General features: G+C 46.0%; 1 protein-coding gene across 1 annotated transcript in view; it reads right to left on the reverse strand.

Annotated features, from left to right (window-relative positions):
- The window catches only part of dnah2 (dynein, axonemal, heavy chain 2), a gene marked incomplete at its 3' end in the record, with an annotated part of 154,027 nt that overhangs the window by 131,835 nt on the left and 1,759 nt on the right, over positions 1-20,433 (reverse strand). Inside the window, exons 3-8 of the mRNA XM_071519785.1 lie at positions 19,346-19,516; positions 17,988-18,216; positions 15,416-15,526; positions 14,672-14,910; positions 13,243-13,434; positions 8,071-8,228 (exon numbers count right to left, since the gene is read on the reverse strand). Coding sequence (XP_071375886.1) covers positions 8,071-8,228; positions 13,243-13,434; positions 14,672-14,910; positions 15,416-15,526; positions 17,988-18,216; positions 19,346-19,516 — 1,100 coding nt within the window. The remainder of the gene's footprint in view (positions 1-8,070; positions 8,229-13,242; positions 13,435-14,671; positions 14,911-15,415; positions 15,527-17,987; positions 18,217-19,345; positions 19,517-20,433) is intronic.

Consider the following 20,433-nt stretch of genomic DNA (forward strand, 5'->3'; position numbering starts at 1 on the left):
TCACTGCAGCTGCTTTGTGGATTGACAGCAGCTACTACAAGAAAAACAAGATGGCATATGAGGAAAGGTATTTTTTTCACCACACTGCGTCACTGTGGGGAACACAGGAAGCCATGTAATGCAGGGCAGGTCGCAGTGTCCATAAAGTTTTATGGGATGGTTACACACACTGAAACGCAACATTTTAATGCTGACACAAGCATATATCATAATTGTGCCTATGTGCATATGCAAGCCTCGACACACACACACACATATGCAGTCTACATTAGGGAAGGGGACTTTGAATAATAACCCTAAACCTACTGATAATCGAAATTCATGCAGTGTAACCGACTAACGCACTAGTTTAAGTTTACGTTTTTTTACATGAGTAGATTAATCAATATGCCATTTAGTCATCTCATCTCCTTGCATCTACCTATGTACAGTATCTATCTATACACATAAGTACTGTATATACATGCAGGCCCCAGGTATGAGGAGCGTACAGAGTCATTTTAAAGGCAGAAAATCCATGTGGCATTAAGAAAAGTGCAGGAGAAATGAAACAAGGAGAAGGGGAAGAGGGTCCACATCTGCGACTCTCTCCCTCTCCGTGTCTCTAACTGCAGATGAAAGGAAGTCGTTTGAAGTTGATGCGGTGCTATTTCTCCAATGACTCAGATTAAACACTGATGCCGGTGCCGAGCAGCACATTCATCACTTCAATGATACTTTTAGTGGCCGTTCCCCTGCTCCTGCGGAAATTAACAGCACTCTGGTGCCCTGTGCGTGTGCGCGACACACACATGCTCGCCCGCACACACACGCACACACACGCGTGCACTTCTGCTCACATAAAAACACAAGCAGGTGTTTTGGGTAAGTAAGGGCTATGTTTTCCAATGCTTCTCAAACTCCACCACTCTCTTTTATAGATATATATATATAGATATATATAGATATATATATATATACACATATACATATATATATACAGGACATGAAAGGGTGCTTTTTAAACTGTGGCCTCTTTTAGCTCATCAGACTTATTCATGGTACACCCTCGGAGATCTAGCCTCTCAAATTAAGCCATTAAAAGATAAAAATGATGAATCATTAATTTACCGGGGTGATTATAATTTAAATGACAGACGAAGGTTGTGAAAAATGTTAACTTTGTTATGGAGAAAGAAAATGACTAATTGCATGACAAGTCCTCAAGATAGGGGTCTAAATAGGGAATCATGTGTGTTTGTGCGTGTGTGTGTGTGTGTGTGTGTGTGTGTGGCATTGGGGAGAGGACCGGGTAGGCTACCTTCAAATACCTATTTAAAATTGTAATCAGCACCCTAATCCTCTACACTAGTCAAGCCCAACAATAAAATCTGATTACCTGTAGTTATATTTGGAATATGAAATGAAACAGACAATTTATTCTGATTTAAAGACAGTAATTTGATGCGCGTTATTCTGACATCTACGATCATAACACTATAATACACATAACACACCATCTGAGGCATTACTTGTTGGATTACACTTCAGAGTAATCCAGCAATTATCATTATGCCCTATTTTATTCCAAAACAACTTTAATCTAGCGGTTGTGTTCATTCAGTAACAGTAACTGAATACATTACCATTTGGTTGTAATCAGATGACGAATACTCCCCAATGGGAGCACACACACAATACAGCATGTATCGTGTGTGTGCTCTATAAGTTCATCCATGCATGCAGAACATACAGTACTTAGCAGTATAGTTGTAGTTGGCTGTGCAGCAGTCTGAATCAGTTTAATTTGATCAGTGTGGCCCTAACCTCGTGGGATGAATACCCAATAAAAGACATTTTGGTGTCTGGATAAGCGTAAATCCATCCAATTTGGGGCCTAATTAAGAGGGACTTACAACGTGGGGCTGGGACAGTAGGTTATAAGGGACAGAGGGAGGACCGGAGGCGCCAACAGCTCTGCCGTCTCAGGAGACGACTAGATCCAATAAGGAGGGAAAGAAGACAGGGGTCACTGTGGCTTACTCTGGGATGGCAGCCTGACACACACATAAAGTACGCATGCACACAGACAAAGACATACACAGACACACACTCAGGAGACAGGACTTTGACAAAGCAGATTCTGACAATACATAAAAACTTTTTTTCACCTATTTACAATTATTGGTAAACAGTTGATTTTTTCGTTCCATCGGCATAAGTTTCCTCCGACCGAATTTCAGTATTACACTTGTTCAAACTAAAAGGTTTCATAAGCATAAAGAAAGCGATTCACTTAAACACAATTCAGCAACATGAGTAATGTTTTTATATATTGTCAGAATCTGCATTGTTCGCATTTGTTTATGTGCTAGAAGTGTGATTTTGAGACTTGTTTCGCCATACAATGGCAGTAAATGGAGAGGATAAAAACCCAATTCTACAATCGCCCCTACCGGAGCAACTGATAACAGAGGACCGCAGATTTTGGGGTTATATTGTGGCCAGGAAGCTGCACAACCCAAGGTACTACCAAAGTTCAACATCACTTTAAGGCTGTAGTCTATTTAGAAGCGTGGGTTTGAATCCCGCCACTATCCGCTGTGGTTTTTGGGCGGCAGGATGGCCTAGTGGTCAGTGAGGTTGCCCAACCCCTAATTAGAGGGCCTGGCTTCAATTCCCCCTGCAGCCATACCTGCTGAAGTATCATTGTGCAACCCCTTCCTGCACCGGAGGCGCCGTGCTAGTCGGCTGACCTTGCACCCCAGCCACAGGATGAAAAGAGAACTTCCTCTTGGAGGATTATAAAATCAAAAGACAAAATGTAAATATCCCTTTGATCCCCCACTGATTAACAGATCAAGCTTCTTATTTTTATGTCACATTACCATATCACGAGCTACAACGGCTGTTAGGCTAACTTCAATACAATATGCCCATTAGACGTGAAGCTTGTTGCTTCTCAGCCATACCTCCATAAACAGGGCTAAAGATAGCCAAGGTTACACACAAACATAAACTCCCATGATAAGCGCTATCACACGATCATTAAAGCGTTGGGGGAAAAAAATTGCGGCCGATTCTATACGGACAAAGATATACGCGAGTCACGTCGGGCCACGAAACAAATTAGTCTCTGTCAGAATCCCTTCAGAAGTCTTCCTGCCCGTCTTCCAGATTTCACAGGCAGAGCGATAAATAAAAGGCCTCCTGCGATAGAGAGACAGAGAGCCATATCGGGAGGTCATCTGTGCTTCAAAAGGGAGATATATTAAATTCATTCATCTCAGTCAGTGGGAGGGCCAGCGCCGTGGCTTCCATGTGATGAAGGATAGAGAGATCTCCCCTTCTCATTCTGCCTGCCTGGCTCGCCGCCTTCTGAGGTATTGTCTGGGAAAATATCCACTGTAATAGAGCCAATGATTAAATAAAGACAGAGAGGTGTGTGTGCGCATGTGTGTGTGTCTTGTGTGGACGCGCAAAGGGAGCGAACGAGCCCGCGGTCGGAAAAGAAAGAGGAGAGAAGGGAAGGAAGAGGAGAGGGCGATGAAAAAGTATGAAAAGGAGAGAGGCAGAGATGGAGAGAACGACAGGGGGAGGAAGAAAGAGAGAGAGAAAGCAACGGAGAGGCCACCTGGAGGACAGAGAGGAGGGAGGGCAGACTGTGGCCAACCTCACATTTATCATGTGTCACCACACCATGGTCATACAACACGTACATTCACATACTAGATAGATCTAGTAGCGCACACACACACACACACACACACACACACACACACACACACATACACACAGACACTACACAGAAACGAACCATATCGACTAACACCCCTGAGGGTTATATAAACTAAATAAACTGTTCAGTGTGTGGCTGCGCGCGCACACGCACACAGACACACGTGTGTATTCCTAACAGTAAAGTAGAGGCGGCAAGAGAGCAGAAAAGCTCGCTGTGATTCATGGCCATCTTCATAGTGAAGTCTCAACTTTGATCGATCTGTGAATGTGTTTTGCACTCTTCCCTCTCCTCGCGGCGTTAAATTGGCTGTTGAGTGAGAGACAGAGAACAAGGGGGAACGAGAGAACGAAGGGGAGGGAGAGACGAGGAGAGGAGGAGGAGAGAGAGAAACGTAGGGAAGGAGAGAGAGAGAGAGAGAGAGAGAGACAGACAGAGGCCAAGCGAGTGAATGCGCCGGAGAAAGAGAAATGGCGCGGGGCAGACGAAGGGCTCAACACCTGGTTTATTGCTTTATGAAGTCAAGGTGTTGTGTGATGAGGCTGAAAGCTGTTGTTGTTGTTGAATCTGTCTGGGGCCTGTGGAAGAGGGGAGGCTCTCTCCCTGGCTCTGACAGGCTGCAGACTGAGGACCTGGCTGGGGGAGAAATCATCAACACGGCCCCTGATAGCTTGCTCTCTCAGGACTAATGCTACCTAATGCTCCCCCACTCTTTTATGGTCCTTACAAAATAGTACAAATGGTAGCTTACAAAATAAATAGGCGCCCATTTCCACAAAAATATCACAAAATCTGCAATACACTTCCACAATATCTAGGAATTTTCTGAACTACCTTGTAGCCTTAAGAAAACAACCTAAAACGAACTAAAACGTCCATTTATAAGTAAATAAAAAACATGTATTCACACATCAAATAGCTTTACTAACAGCAATTACAGCTCCTTCTGCACACTTAACGTGTCCTAGAATCACTTTACTGCACTTACACTGCGTGGGAGTGACCAATTTATCGCCACGGAAACATGTGAAAAATGATGTGTGCGTGAGTCGGAGCTGTGCTTCAAGAGCGGCAAGGTGAGAAGGACGCAAGCGCTACAGTCTGGCTACTGTGGTGCCGGTGACAATTTGCCAATGGATTTTCAATTTCAATTTATTCTGCATCATTCTGCAGCTCATTCCATTTGCAACGGAGACGCCTAAGTTCCCAGGCTGATACCTAATTCCGTGAAAAATTCGGTGATGGTGGAATCCTAGGGGGACTAATAAATGGGTTTTCCAAGCAGTCGGTATTGTTATGTTGACATTGCATCTCACAGCACTTCACCAATTTCCCGGGATCTGACTTTTCACAGTCAGAGAATGTTTGAGGGTTCACCGGTGTCAGCTAGGCGAGGTGTATTCTGATGCACAAGTCTTCCTTTCCCTATTCATGCAGCATCCCTTTGATGCCGTCTCTTATAGCCCATACAACACTCCTCCATTGGTCTCTCTCTCATCTTTTGGACACAATTCTATCCCTCCCATTCCTCAGTCTCCCTCTCCCTTTTTCCACTCTTCTCCTTTGTCACCTCTCCGGCCTCCTTGTCCCCCCCCCCCCCCCTCTGCTTCAATCTCCCATTTCCTAATTTTGCATATTCTCTATTTGTTACATAATGTACAGAGGGGAGAGACAGGATGGCATGTGCCTCATCCCTAGGAGCGACCACCCATTCTTACCCTCCTTTCACTTCTCCCTTCTTCCTCCTCCTTTACTCCTCCCTCCCTCCCTCTCTCCCTCCCTCTGTCCCTCCCTCCCTCACTCCTTCCCTCCCTGCCCTGTGGCTGAACCCAGTGTGTGGACTGACTGTGATATTGGCTGTGTGGGTGACAGGCTCACTGGTGTGATATCTGAAGGGGAGAAAAACAGATCAACGTCTCTTTACTTAACACCCTCCCTCTCCTCCTCCCTGCCTCCCTCGCCAGCCGCCGATGAAGGAGGACTGACTGCAGATAGCGGGGAATGTTATTCATTTATTTTTCAAAAGGTGGCTATCTTTCTCCTAGAGGCATTTCAAGTTCAAGGTCCCTTGGAAATTCCATAAATAAAGGAAACGGATGCGAGAAGGAAATATCCCTGATCTGAATGTTTGGCAGTAATGGCTCTTTTTCTCTCTCTCTCTCTCAAACTTACAGCATTTTGTATCTTACACGTCACTATACAGCTACCGCTAATTCCCACATACAAACTGTCAGTCAAAGAGATTGACACATGATCATCTATTCCTTTGCATTCTACTGCATGCGAGTGCATAGTTGAACTAACGCTGGGATCACACTTATCGGTAATAAATATGTTGCTGCAAACCATGTGCAGAGTTCAAGGATCTTGTGATCTTGTGATTAAACTAATTAGACTTGATTATCAACTGTAGTATTACAACACTGAGTTTCATTGCAAGTTTGATTGTCTGATGAAAAGCTCTCATTATGAAAACTTCACACAGAACTGGTAAAAAAAACAAACAATGCAAAGCAATTTAACAGATTATCAAGGCATAATTGGAATGAATCCAAAGCATGCAGCAGCTTCATCGCAACGCATCTGCAACAGAGTGATGCAACAGTGTCCAATTCTCTTATTTGAAATTAACTTCCGCCACAGAGCAATTGACGCATTAAGTGTGATCTTGGGGTGAGGAACATTAGACAGAGAGAGTAAATAAAAACTCCCATGGGGTCATGGAGTGGATCTTCCTGAAGAGACTTAGCTTTCACCACTGTCCCTCTCCTCTCTCCTCCCCCCCACCCCCCCACCCCCACCCCTGTCCTCATCCTGCCCCGCCCCAACCTCAGCCATCGATCGGGAACTAAGCGCTGTCTTTAATTGGTTGGATGAGGTCGATTGCCCGTGCAGACGGCGAGAGGCCTGAAGGGCTATTGGAGAGCGTGGAATGTGTGCGTGTGTGTGTGTGTGTGTGTGTGTGTGTGTGCGCGTCTACCAGTGAAAACACTGGGGGCCCTTCAGACTCTCTGTCAGAGCAATCATAGTAATGAAGTGAAAATCAGCAGTTCAGAAAACCACTGACCAACTAACTGACAACCGACGGAAACAAATAACTTCAGCCACAGTCTTTCCTTTCTCTTTCTTTGCCCTGTGTCCCTGATACACTGCATGTACACTCTTTCTGGCTACTTTCTCTCTCAGTCACAACCTCGCTTAAACCGACACGGAAATGATCTGATGAAGAATGCTCAGTTTTACTTTTTTGAGTTATTGTTTTTTTTTGTCTTCTTTCAGGTGGATTTGAAGTTCTGAATCTCGGGTGCTAGGGTGCTTCGCTATTGGGAAAGCCCGAGGTGATGTAACTTCACGCAAAAGGTCGTGTGAGGGAGGTAGCTGCTTGACGGGAAACCAAGATATTTGCAGTGATCCGCTGTCACCGTGCGGCGTGTTTGCCATCACTTTGAAGTAAACAGGCACTCTCATCTGCTGTCATTACAGTGAACTGCTCTATTATGCTATCATTTAGTGAGAAGAATCTGTCATTACTATCAATAGAGGCAGTAGGAGAGGGAGTGCCGTGAAAAATGCCACCTTCACATTTTTCAGAGAGGTGTGGAATTTCAGGCTGAAAGAGCAAAACAACAGTAGTCACAAGTGCTTAGGTATTTGCCACTGTTGATACATACAACTGCTACAATCAATATAGTATGTGTTTGTTTGTTTGTGTCTACACAACATGACAAAATGTGGGTGTGAGTGCATGTAGCTCTTGTATGTAGAGGGTATTTGCAGGTCTTAAGACTTTAAGACCTTTTGAATGCTACCTGGAAATGGATTTAGACCAAAATAAGACATAAAACGCTGGCAAAAACAAGCCATTTAAGATTGAACATAACATAAATTTCTTCAACTATAAATGAACAGTATGAAAAAAAGATAGCAGGATATTAAATGTTTATGGTCATGATGTGCAACACGTTTGGCATATTGTATTAACCTTGTGCTATATTTACCTAGGAGTGAACATGCATGTAGCTTAATGTGATCATCTGGAAGCGCAAGTAATATAATAAAGCATAAGAAAATAAACCGACATTACTGCCATTTGCCTTACTTTCCAACTCTGCCTCAACTAAACATTTATGTCATTTTACAGTTGCATCAAAATGAGACTCAATTAAAAATAAAGCCATATAATGCTGTAAAAAAATAAGACTAATTACTATACTTAAGACCTTTTAATGTGTTTTATGGTCTTAAAATTAGATCATTTAATTTGAGACGTTTCAGACACCCCTCTTTTAAAGGACCCGCAGATACCCTGATGTGGGTGCGTCGAGCCCCTACACAGGTGAGCGTTCCCCTACCTGCGGTGCATCTGCGAGTCCTGCAGGTAGATCTCCTTCCAGGCGAGGCAGCACTGGATGCAGTCGCGGAGGCTCTGCTTTCCGGAGATCACGTAGCCCTCAAAGATCCTGTCCAGAGAGATGCTCCGACAGCACAGGCGGATGGTCTCATTACTCATCTGCAACACAGCAGAAAACAAACACTGTCTCACACACTTGTCACAAATAATGAGCTTCGGGGGACCGAGTTACAGACACTGAGATTTACATTTATTACACGCTCAAGTGATGAGCTATAATAACAACTCACTGCTATACAAAACCCTGGATACGAAGTACAGTCTTACAGTACAAAGTCATTAGCTACAAAAAGAGGAGACAAATAACTAGCCAGACCAAGGTATTAGCTCATTCATTACTCGCTCTGAAGCACACGTGTTGGTTTCCATAACGCTCACTTGAAGAGACGGAGGTATTATACTGGTTGGGAAGGACTGGCTTAGTGTGAATTCTGGGTCTGTGTCCAGTAAGGTCAATAAGAGGCTCACCCTTCTTAGTTAGTTAATGGAAGTGATTATGGTTCTTATATTTGGTTAAACTGTGAGAACAACTACAACTAAGGCTGAAACTAGGCATGAAAAGCAAAAACAAAAATGTCCTCGCCACAATTCTTTCAGTTGAAGTGTTTTTCCATACTGAGACCGTAGTGGAGAGCAGAGTGGAGAATCGTCACGGACAAATTATCAATACACTGATACTTATGCCAACTATTTTCCATCAGCATGTACGTAAAACACATGCTACCAACCCGCTCTATACAGGCATCGGCCATAACAAAAAATAAAAAAAATACTAAAAGTTAAATATTAAGATATAAAAAATAAATCTATAAAAAATACTGTCAGTAATACACCACACACAAAAAGCTTAACGTCTTAGATTAGTCGTCATATATCATGTATGTGACCCCCTGTATATCCTCTCCCTTTTCACTGTATATGGAAATCCCATAAAAATAGTCATAAAAAAAATGAAAGGGCTCAGTCTATGACAGCTTGGATCTGGTAACTCTTGACTTTCATACCAAAGGTCACACATGGCACTGACTTAAATTGACAGACCTTAAACCTACTTTACACATGAGGCCTTTCTGTGTAACACTTTGCTTCAACCGAATATTTGATCATATTCATAGGCTTAAACCCCCAGATTGAAGCAGTTAGCTCTCTAGATCCCCTACAGGTCCAGTCTAACCGCCAGATGTAGGCCGCGCAGAGCTAGGCCTACATCTGTATCAATTCAACAGGGGACACACACGCACACATACGCACAAACGCACACACGATCAAGTATACTGCATAAAGTCTGTACACCCCCACCCCCCACATACACAAACACACACATACACACACATACATATCACATAAATGCGCGAATCACATACACACACAACCACACGCACAGGTGTGGCTTTATACCACAGATGAAAAAAAAAAGGGTAAGGCTTAAAGTGAGTGTAATTCAAGCAGGCTCACATTTCATAAAAGCCCCTATTTGATGTGCTGGGTGTCAGTCAAGCGTGCCGTTTGTGACACACACACACGCACACACGCACACACACACACACACACACACACACACAGGTAGGAGGTTATAAGAGAGGAGGAAGTGAGGCGAAGGAAGGAGAGGGTGTAATTATTGGGGATGATGTGTATAGAGGCCTATGTGGAATGACAGCTTCCCTTTCATTTCTCTGATCACTGGTTTAATCCTGACAGAGCTACAGCGGGCAACGGAGCTGCTCTGTCTGCCTGCCTGCCTAGGCTCCAACACACTGCCTGTGTGTGTGTGTGTGTGCGTGCACGTGTGTGTGTGTGTATACGCACGGATCTGTGTGTGCATGTGACAGGATGACACAAAGTGTATGTAGGTGTGTGCATCTCTGCATTTGCTTGTGTCAAAACATCACTCTGTTTAATGCGTGCGCGTGTGTTTGTTTGTGTGTGCGTGCGCGAGTGTGTGCGCGCGCGCGTGCGCAGTATGTGTAAGAGAGTGTGTGAGTGTTCATCGCCCAGGAAAATGTGTTGTACAGGCTGATTGCGGCGGTGAGCAAATGCTGCTTTTAATGAAGGAGGGGGAGAGAGGAGAGGGAAACACAGGAAATTAAATTGATATGTAAATGACGGAAATTCTCATTTGAGCTGAAGCTTGAGAGTGCTACAGCATTAACCAGCTTATGAGTTAATAATGATTTTTTTCTCCTCCCTCCTTTCTCTTTCTCACTCCAACTCCCCCTCTCTCTCTGAGAAAAAAGGATGGATAGGAGAGGGAGGAGGGTGAAGATGAAGACAACATATGTCCCTGAATCTTTACTCTCCAGAGATTTTCTCTAAGCTCTTGTATAATCAGCCGGTTTCCTGAGAATCTGGACCTCTTCAAAAAGCCCTGAGTTACAACAGGCAAGTCTTGACTTTAAAAGTAAGAATCCACTTTCTGTCCATATTCTGTCCCCCCCCCAACTTGGTATCTCTCTCTCTTTCTCTCCCTGTGAAACAACCAGATGGTGCTGAATATATCTGGGACGGACATGGGGGAGGCGAAGGGTGTCGGACAGCTTGTAACAGCGGTGTAGCTCCGTGTAGCAAGGAGTAACAAAACAAAGACAACATCAGCTGCAGCTACAGAGAGCACCAGAGGCAAATGACTGCAGAATGATCACTGCAGCTATTATCATCCACTAGGGTTATTATTTTCTCTCCTCTCTCTTTGGTATTAGCTGGAACGAAACAGCCCAGTCAAAAGTCCTTGCCCTGCAGCCTTCAGTGATTGGAAAATGATATTAAACCAGACATTGTGTTCCCCAGCGCAAAAAGAGGAGAGGGGGGGAGAAAAAGAAAAGGAACACAAAGCTGCAACAAATGAAGAAAATGGTTGAGGCCCTGCAGGGGAGAGTGGGGGCAGCGGCAAGTCACACACACACAAACTTGGATGAATACGATCTAGACTCACACAATCGCAAAAGTGCACACACACACACACACACACACACCGCAATGACACACACTGAGTGCACGCATTACACAGCGCGCAAACACATAAAAAGAGGCAGACAAACACACAGAAGTACAACCACACACGCTACCATGACACAAATGGACTCTGATTATAAAGTATTAGCCAAAAAACATCAGACACAAATGGAAACCACATCAGTGAGTCTGGTTCTGCTCCAGAAGAGCAAGAGAGAGACTCGCTGCCTGATGGAATCCTTTTTCTGCAGAAAATAAACAAGGCATTTTCCTTCTCTATTATTTCATACTACTGGAGGGGGAGAGAGAGAGCCTCTCAACCATGAGAAGAGATGGAAAACGTACTGCAAGCAGCGCTGCAGGAGTATCCGAGGTTTGAGTTCCATAAAGCACAGTGGGCCAGAGGTTTCCATGTTCCTCCACGGCCAATGACAACATGCGTCAGTGCAGAGGGAGCAGGTTGGTGAATAATACACACACACGCACACCGTGACATGCATGCATACGTGCACACACACTCATATGTGAATTTTTGTGCACGCACACACACACACACTCGTGCGCACGCATCACATACACAGATCCAGTTCAGCGGTGAGCGGTGAAGCCTGCAGACTGCTGGCCTACTCAGCACAGACAGAGTGCCTTTATCCGGCAGCACAGACTCAGCTAGGCAGCTAAATGGCTGTAAAAATGGCTTCGCTCTACCTCAGGTCTGAGGAATAATAAATAAGGGAGTAAAAAGGGCTCAGAGGGCACAGGGAAGCCTATCGTGAAATCACTGAGGAGCGTTGGAAAATGTGAAAACATCAAGTTGGACTATGGAAATGTAAGCAGATGCGGGATGCTGGAGGGCGAGGTGTTGATATAGGTTATGAGGCGATCACATTACTCAGCACATTCGCTGCCTTTGCAAACAGAGGAAAACATTCTAACAGCATTTATAGGAAACTACTGCATAATCTCATTTCTTTCTAATCTTTGACCTTCGTTAACCGAGGCGTTCTCGCTGAGGTCTCCTATCTGGGAGAGCACTGGTATTGTGACTTTACATAACAACAGCATTCCCACAAAGATCAAACGGAGGGTCCCACCTGGCTGGCGCTACATCCTCCTAACACCCATTTCCTCTGGCTGAGCCGTGAGAAAGGCGCCTTGGTGTTGCATAAGCCTGGGACTTTATATCCAACATGACAGGAGGCCTTAACGCACGAGGTGCCCAGGCCCCCTTGGCTAAAGAGGCCGTGGCAGAGGTGCTGGTGAGGGAGGGCAGGGTGCTCCACAGTGCCCTCGGTGCAGGTTAAAGGTGCAGCTTTAGACCCGATGGAGCACCCAGGGTGGAAAGGCACCCCGGCTGCTTTGAAAGAGAGCACCACGGCGGCAGCGCATGGGCCTTCAGAGCGCTGCACCCACACACACCCTCAGGAAACAATTAGACCAAATGTTTTGTGTGAGCCAGTCCGCCTTGATGTATTATCAAAGGAATAAGAGAGAGTGGGAGAGAGGGAGAGAGAGAGTGAGAAAGACCCCAAAAAGGAGGGAGATATGAAAGAGCAAGAGAAAAAGAAAAGTCATGCAAGAGGGCAGCAAACGGTTCCAACGATGGAGGGTCAAAACATAATTATTTGAGGTTAAACGTTTTTCCCTTGGTCTGCGGAGCCGGCGATTGAAATGAAAACAGTTGGGATAATGAAAACAGTGATGGGGCCCTTCAGACGATGCATTCAGTATCAGGGTGTTGTAGCTCTGATGTCTGGGCAGCCTGGATGAGTGAGAGTGGGTTGCGATGATGAAGAAGCCTTATCAGTGCAAGACAAGAACCTAATCCAACTGGAGAGCCGATCAACTAGTGAAAGGACAATCAGAAAGCGAAAGGTTATCTGTAAATGTAGCTCCGCTGACTTAGCAGGGAAATACATGATTGCTTGTGTAAAGGACCTCACAGGAGCACGTTAATTAATTGTCTAGAGCAGAGCTGTTAGAAAATATGACGGGCGGCTTGCGGTGTGTGTGTGTGTGTGTATATGTGCGTATCTGTGTGTGCGAGACTGATGGGAAAGGGGAAAGAGAGAGAGATGGAGACGGAGTAAAGGAGGTCAAGGGAAGGAGCCCGGTGTGAGTCGACACTCCTCCCCAGCGTGGTGACCTAGTGAAACACGGGTACCTTGTGGAAGAGATTGGAGAGCCTCTCTTTGGTGTTGTAGTGGGGGGAGTTGACCCAGATGATGCGGATGAGGCTGACGATGTGTCGCAGCTTGGGAGCCACCTGGCTGGGCTGGAGCTTTGCCAGCTCCTCGCAGGGCTCCTTCAACAGCGACAGGAAGGACAGGTTGGACTGGGCCTGCAGAGAGCCGTTCTGGGGAACACACACATACAGACGGGGGGGGGGGGAGGGTCAAAGGCTGAGAGACTCAAACTGTTGACATATACCCACTAGCATGTACAGGCCTACTGTTATGCATATCCTATCCACCTCAACCCACTCCCAAAACTCACACTATACTCTCTTTCCCACAGTCAGTTGCGGGCTGTGATCTGCAGATATTTTGTGGTGTACCTCTAGTGATAAATGGCAAATGTCAAGCTCCGCTCCACACATCACACAAGAGAGAAACATTGATATAGTGCGGCGTGCTGCTTTGCCCCACAGCCTGCTTTGGCTGCCGTCTGCGCACATACTGAGACTTCACCCCACATTCTTTTCCGTTTCCCATCTAAATACACTATTTTGGCTCCAGTCTGCTGTATACAGTAAGGTAACTGTGTGTGATTTGAGCGTCAGCCAGTGTCATCAGTCATGGAGTGCCTGAATTCCCCATCCAAGCAGGTGCTGTTGGATAGAGCCGGCCTTACAGTGTTAAATGGATTGTCTGGCTGGCTGGCCAACTCCAGGCTGTAAAGCGCAGTGGATAGAGCCTCAATATTCTCTGTTTGCCCATAATTCATCATACTGAGCCTCTATGGTGGCTCTATACCAGCCAATGTGCTGTGCTGGCCTAAGCTGTGTGCTGTGTCACTCTGCACTGTGCTGCAAGCCACACTTTGCCTCCATTATGAAGGCTGTCTTTATGAGAGCTGCCTGATGCACAGATGCAGTGGCTAACTTCTCTGAAATAAGCTGGTCATCACTGTTGAAGTGGAAATTGTGTTTTACTGAGCCGCCCGCAATGCAGCATAACTTTTACAATGCCAGGAACCATGGGAGATTCTCAAATTGTCTCACACAGGAACTCACAAAATACACCAATCTTGTACAGTATATATGACTGTTGCTACCTCAGGGTATCTGTGGGTCTCACCAAGTTAAATTGAATGCTTTCTAAGACATTTTAATGGCAGTTGGAATGAAATTTAAGACCAGTTTTACAACAAAAATAAAGCTGAGTTAAAAGTAAAAAAAAAAAAAACTTGACGAGTCAAAATACAGGTCTGCATAATTGGGCTGATTTCTTGCTAGAAAAATAGTATATTTTTAAGACACCTGCAACTGTAATTACAATTTCAAAGCCTGCAATTAACTGTAACTCTTTTAAGACTGTTATTTTAGATAATTCATGGGTAAGGCTTTTTAAGGACTTGCAGACTGCCTGTACCTCTATCTCCTTGGCCAGTTTGCAGAAGGCCTGTATATAGGTGGACTTGGAGAGCTGCAGGATGCTCTTGATGTGCTTGACCGCCGGCTTTCGCAGCTGCTGGCTGATGCCCAACAGGTCGGCACAGCGGCTCTTCCAGAAGGCGATCTCCTCCAGAGGGCCAGAGTTGTCCTTTCCCTCCGCCGTCTCCTGGGCACTCAGCAGCTCCTTGATCTGACGCGTCCAGTGGATCACGACAACTGGAGAGGGATGGATGGCGAGGAGAGGGAGGGGGAGAGGAAGGGAGGGACGGAGAGGAGAGGGAAGACATAGAGGCGGAAGGAGAAAAGGGAGGACAAAGGGAGAGATGAAGCAAGGGTTGGAATGACGGGGGAGAACAGGCAATGGGACATGAGGAAAGGGTCAAATAAAAGCATGCCTTGGAAGAGAGGAAGAGATCGTGGAGGAGTGGAATGGGAGAGGTGATGGGGGGACACAGAGCGGAAGACAAAGGATGATGAAGAGGGTGGACAGGTGAGGGCGAGAGGTGAGGAGCCCAGTGCCTCATTAAATAAAACCTCTGAAGATCCAGAGTCAGGAAGCAGACACTGGAGCTTCAATGGCGTTTTGAACAGAGAAGCACAGATCAAAAGATAAAGTCTGAGTGACCTTTTAGACAGCATCCCCAGAGAGACGGATGGAAAGACAAAGGCACTCGCACAAACACACACACATACACACACACACACAGCCCCTTAGGCTTACTCTGCAGTCTCTGTACCAGCTCCTTGTCCTTGCTGGCCTCCTCAGGGCTGTGCTGCAGGCCCTCCGCTGGGATGTACAGCACCGTGTTGCCCATCATCTTAAACCTGGCATCTGTTCAAACACATCATTATATAGAACATTACACATCGCACAGCAGTACTGCGGCTTTCACCGGATTACACTCCGGCGTGAGATAATAACGCAGATCATGCAGAAAAAGTGTTTGTGTTCCTTTCAAAATAGAGTGGATGCAGCAAAGTCATATATAGGCTCTCAAGAGAACACTGCTCTCTGAGGTTTTTATGTCTACAAAGTGCGAGAAGAGGAACGGCATGAAAGAATGGAGAGTATTGAGAGAGTGTCACTCTTTCAGGTTGCCGTGTCTACAAAGCACAAGGATAACTGCTGTAAGGATGCGCGGAATCAAATGTGTAACTTATTCTCTTTGCGTTGAGATCAAATAGAATTCAATCTGCAATCCTCAGCGGTAAAAATCACAAGTGTTTACTACTTCCACGGCGGTGGACCACTGAAAGCCGAGAAAAAAAACACCCCTCTCCATCCCATCGCGCAGTGCATATATTTACCAATTGCGGGTTGAGAGTGAGGTGCAGGAGGTGAACAATAACATAATCTAGCGACATGAAAAGAAACATTACAGAGTAAAAATGAAGGTGGTGCGAACAAAAACGGAGAGGGGAAGCAGCATGCAAGGCCATAATGAAGATTGAAGGAGATGAAAGGAAACAAGGCCAGACTATCAGTGAGACCAGAGACTCTGGGGACAATTAGGATCAGGAAATAAAGAGTTGTTGGCCGTCAGGCACCCCACACACACACACACACACACACACACACACACACACAGGCAACATGTAGTCTTCCATTAGCCTTTAAACAAAAGAGCTGAACAACACAGCGACAGCAAACGACAGAGGGAAAGAGAAAATTAACGAGCCAACTCAGCGCACAGGTGAGCAAAACAGCTAAAGAGCACAAAACAGAAAGCTGTGTGTGTGTGTGTGTTTCTGCCTACGAACGGGTGTTGCTTTCTGCCTGTGAGCATGCTTTAATGTGTGTGTTTGTGCGTGTGTGTCCATGTGCATGCTGTCTAGGGCTAGTTGACCTTTGTGAGATTGAAGTGAATGGATGAAGACACAGTGAATGAGGTGCAGCCTAGCTCCAAGCCAAATGAGCGGCTTTCGTGATTGCTACCGCTCGGCCTGGCATGGGGGTGAAATCTGCACACCCGGGGCTATAGTATTACCTGTGTTCTCCACTTACATACATATTTATGCTGTAAACCCACCATCTGCAGCCACAGCGGGCACATCATCGTGACTTCATTGTTATTGAATCTGGAAAGTTTAGAATAAAGTTTCGATAAAGCAAAAAATGTTTACCCCGGAGGCCAGATTTGAGAGTCTAGGAATTCAAAATCCTTGAAATGCCTTTGATTGTTGGCGCTTTGACTGAAAATGATATTGCAAAATGAGAATTTGCGGGGGGCTGAAGGAATGAAAAGGATTTCTGTCAGGATTATCCAATCTTTGTCTGATTATCCGGGAAACATGGAGCTGTGTCAGGTAGAGGAGGTTGTAATTGTGGGGGTGCAGTGTCTGTTTACTACCGGTGTGGGTGTGCGCACGCGTGTTTGTGAGTGCGTGCGTGTGTGTGCGAGTGTGTGTTGCGCGTTTGAAAAGCAGTGGCGTTTTTGTACACTGATTGGGATAATTAGCATGAGAATTGAACCATCACAACGCACCAGTACACTGTGTGATTACCCCTGTGTGTCTCTCAATTCAGCTAGCCCGTCAGCGTTTACCTTTCTGGCTTTGGGAACAACAGAACGCATCTCTGTGGCTGCAACATGAAAGAACAACTCCAATTTCTAAAAGCGCTTGTCGTTCCGCATGAAACAGATCAATGGCTGGCTGTCAAAGTGACATTTTGTCAGAGCGAATTGCACTGTAACCTTTATTGTGATGATGCGCTTTCTCCTTTGAAGGGGAAAACATTTTGAGTATATGGCAGGGTATTTTTTAGATAGCTTCAGTGAAACTGATACAAATCGGAGCTGTTCAAGGAACACTGGGGCTAAGAAATGGGACTTTCGAGGGATCGGAAGGAAGAAAAAGAAAACACATATGACACACATATTTCACCCCTCCCCAAACAGGGGAGGGGTAAATATGTGTGTCATATGTGTGTGACATGCTGGTGTTTTCTTTTTCTTCCTATGGCTCTAAATTATGGATTTCACTTTTTAAGTACTTTTCATTTTGTAACCGAAAGCTATGTTTGAGCTTGAGAATTGGGAAACCCAGATCAAAGAAGAAGCGTTTCTGAGTCACTCCCTCTGAGCAAATGACAATGGAAAAGATTCAGGTCTGTCGCTTGTTGATGTTGTATTTAAGAAGGGACCCCTAAACATGTTCCTCTAAACCCTAGGAGACAGAAACATTAGGCATAGAGATAGGAGTCGAGAAGTTTTGGGGTACTACTATCTCCTGTAGCGCCATTATTTTGACAGTGACGTCTCCCTTTGTCTCTCCTTCGCCACGGTACCCACCCGTGAGGCTGGTGAGGAAGCGGTGCATGCGGGTGGTGTAGTTGTTCTTGATGCTCTCTGGCCAGGAGGTACCGAGGGTGACCAGGGGGACGTGCACGCCGTTCATCAGCCTCAACAGGCTCTGGGTGGCATCGCCCCGCACCGTGCCAAACTGCACGGCCATCTCAAACGTCTCCGCTGCGATTACCGCCTCTGACGCACGGATGAAGTAGGCCAGCTGCTCCACCACCTGTCCATGTAAAAGAGTGGAGCAGAGGAGAGATGAATTGTGGGGGGGGGGGGGGTGAAGAGAGGCAGAGAAGGAAAGACAGGGATAAAAGGGAGGGGGGGGGGTGAAAGAATGAAAGAGGAGAGATGGAGAGAAGCAGAGGGGAAAGGGCAGGAGGAAAGCGGAGATGGCAAGAGAGATAGGGAAGAGAAAGAGATGGAAATGGAGTGGTGAGAGAGGGAGAAAGCAGGAGAGAATGAAAGACTGAGGCAGAAAAGGGTGACGGGGGAAAGACAAAGACCGAGACTATGGGGATGCAAAATTTCCAAAAGCCGCGTACATAGCGAGGCATCCAGAAATACATAATTAAATTGCTGCATTCTATGATTCTCTTTTGTGTTCTCTCGAAAGCAGGAAACCACTGCAGCCATGAAATGGGAGACATTTTTATTAATTCCTGTGGGCCTCTTTAGATGCAGCTCACTTGGTATTCAGGGACATCATTACCACAATCTACAAAAGCTCTTATCAGTTGTAATATTGCACAGTACCGTGCGCGTGTGTGTGTGTGGAGGTGTGTGCGCGTGTCTTTGACAAGGCCTGGGAGCAATCTCTGCTTCACATCTTTTGGCTTCTGAGGAGAATGGGCAGTCCGGCTTTTCTATAGTGTTTTTGACATTTCTATTAGTCAGGATGAAAGCTGAACAGGTATCAGACAAGCCGGACAAGGCTGCATAAAGAGCCTGAACAAAGGGATCCGAACACCTCTCTCGGCAGGGGCACGCAGCTACATGCATACCAAAGTAACTACACATGGCCAAATAACATACACCAAAGCCAAACACCCCCACCTGGTCCATCTGCCTACTTACACTACTTTCATGCACTAGTTTCACTGTCACAACACGTTAGCTGCCTGAACCTTCTCATAGGAATTAAGCAAGCCCCCCTGTGATTTCCAATGTCAGAACATTCATTATAGGGCTCAATGGGGCACAACTCTTTCATTAAGGGCTCAATAACACACATCTCACTGGGGTTCAGGCACTTGTCTGTCTGTGTGGCGCTCCACTGCAGCCTACAGACCGCATTTGGCCAGGGAGGAGTGTGTGTGTGTGTGTGTGTGTGTGTGTGTGTGTGTGTGCTGTACCTGCGAGGGCATGGCGTACTCCACCCGCAGCCCGGCGTTAGAGTCCAGGTAGACCACCATGGTCGTGATGGAGGTGTCCGCTATGAATTGGTCCAGCGCAATCAGGCTCTCCTCCGTCCACGACTCCTCCGTCACGCCAGAGAGAGCCACGCGGCCGATGAACAACGTCCGCTGGATGGAGGGGGTGGAAGGGAAGGAGGGATCAGAGGACAAAAAGGAGGGAGGAGAAAGAGTGAAAGGTGGTTATTCAGCGCGATAATGTCACCGTGCGACTGTGCACTCCCCCCAGAGATGGCAGTAAAAGTTAGCGCAATTACAGCCGCTGACCCGTATCCCCCAATTATAGCGATGTATATCATAATTGGAGAAGGCTGCGTTCTAACTCTGTGATGACACCCACCCCCCCTCCACCAGCCACCCAAACCCACCTGGCCCTGCCCCTCACTGGCAATTTGAGCACACAGCAGGTGGTGCTTAAGCTACCTCCAATATTACCCAAATGATATCACTATGCAGATTATACAGGGAGCTGTCTTGTCGAATAATGCTAACAGGCAGGTACAGCAAAATGTGCGCGTGCCAGTGTGTGTAGGTGTGTGTGTGTGTGTATGTGTGATCACTGCCCACGCTCAGCAGCTGTTATTTTCAAGGGGGAGGCGCGTGTACACACACGCACACACACACATACATAAACACTGCAGAGAAGGGGGTATGGGTCACTGCATGTAAATGCCAGCGCTGTGTTCCCAGGCAGTGAGTGGTAATTAATTCTATTAATTCAATTGATGAGAGGACAGTGACTGTGCAGGTTCACTGAGCACACACCAGCAATCACAACCTGATCTCCATATTCTCCAAATCTGGCAGCCTAAAGAGGCATTATTCTGTTTTTTTGGGGGGGGTTTTCTGCATTGAAAGTTGAACCTGGTTATAAAAAGAAAATGGTAGAAAAAAAAAAAGAAGCAGTAAGGAAAGTGTGAAGTGAGGTTAGAGGAAAAGGATAAGTAACTAATTAATAGAACAAAGCATTAATTGGTTTCGACCCCCTGGTACTTGGTAGTATGACAGTGTGTGTGTGTGTGTGTGTG

Source organism: Centroberyx affinis, unplaced genomic scaffold (assembly GCF_046629955.1).
Source record: "Centroberyx affinis isolate AG114_WGS23_722 - 3 ecotype Tasmania unplaced genomic scaffold, CSIRO-AGI_Caff_v1 ptg000736l_1, whole genome shotgun sequence".
In the NCBI taxonomy this organism is placed as follows: Eukaryota; Metazoa; Chordata; class Actinopteri; order Beryciformes; family Berycidae; genus Centroberyx; species Centroberyx affinis.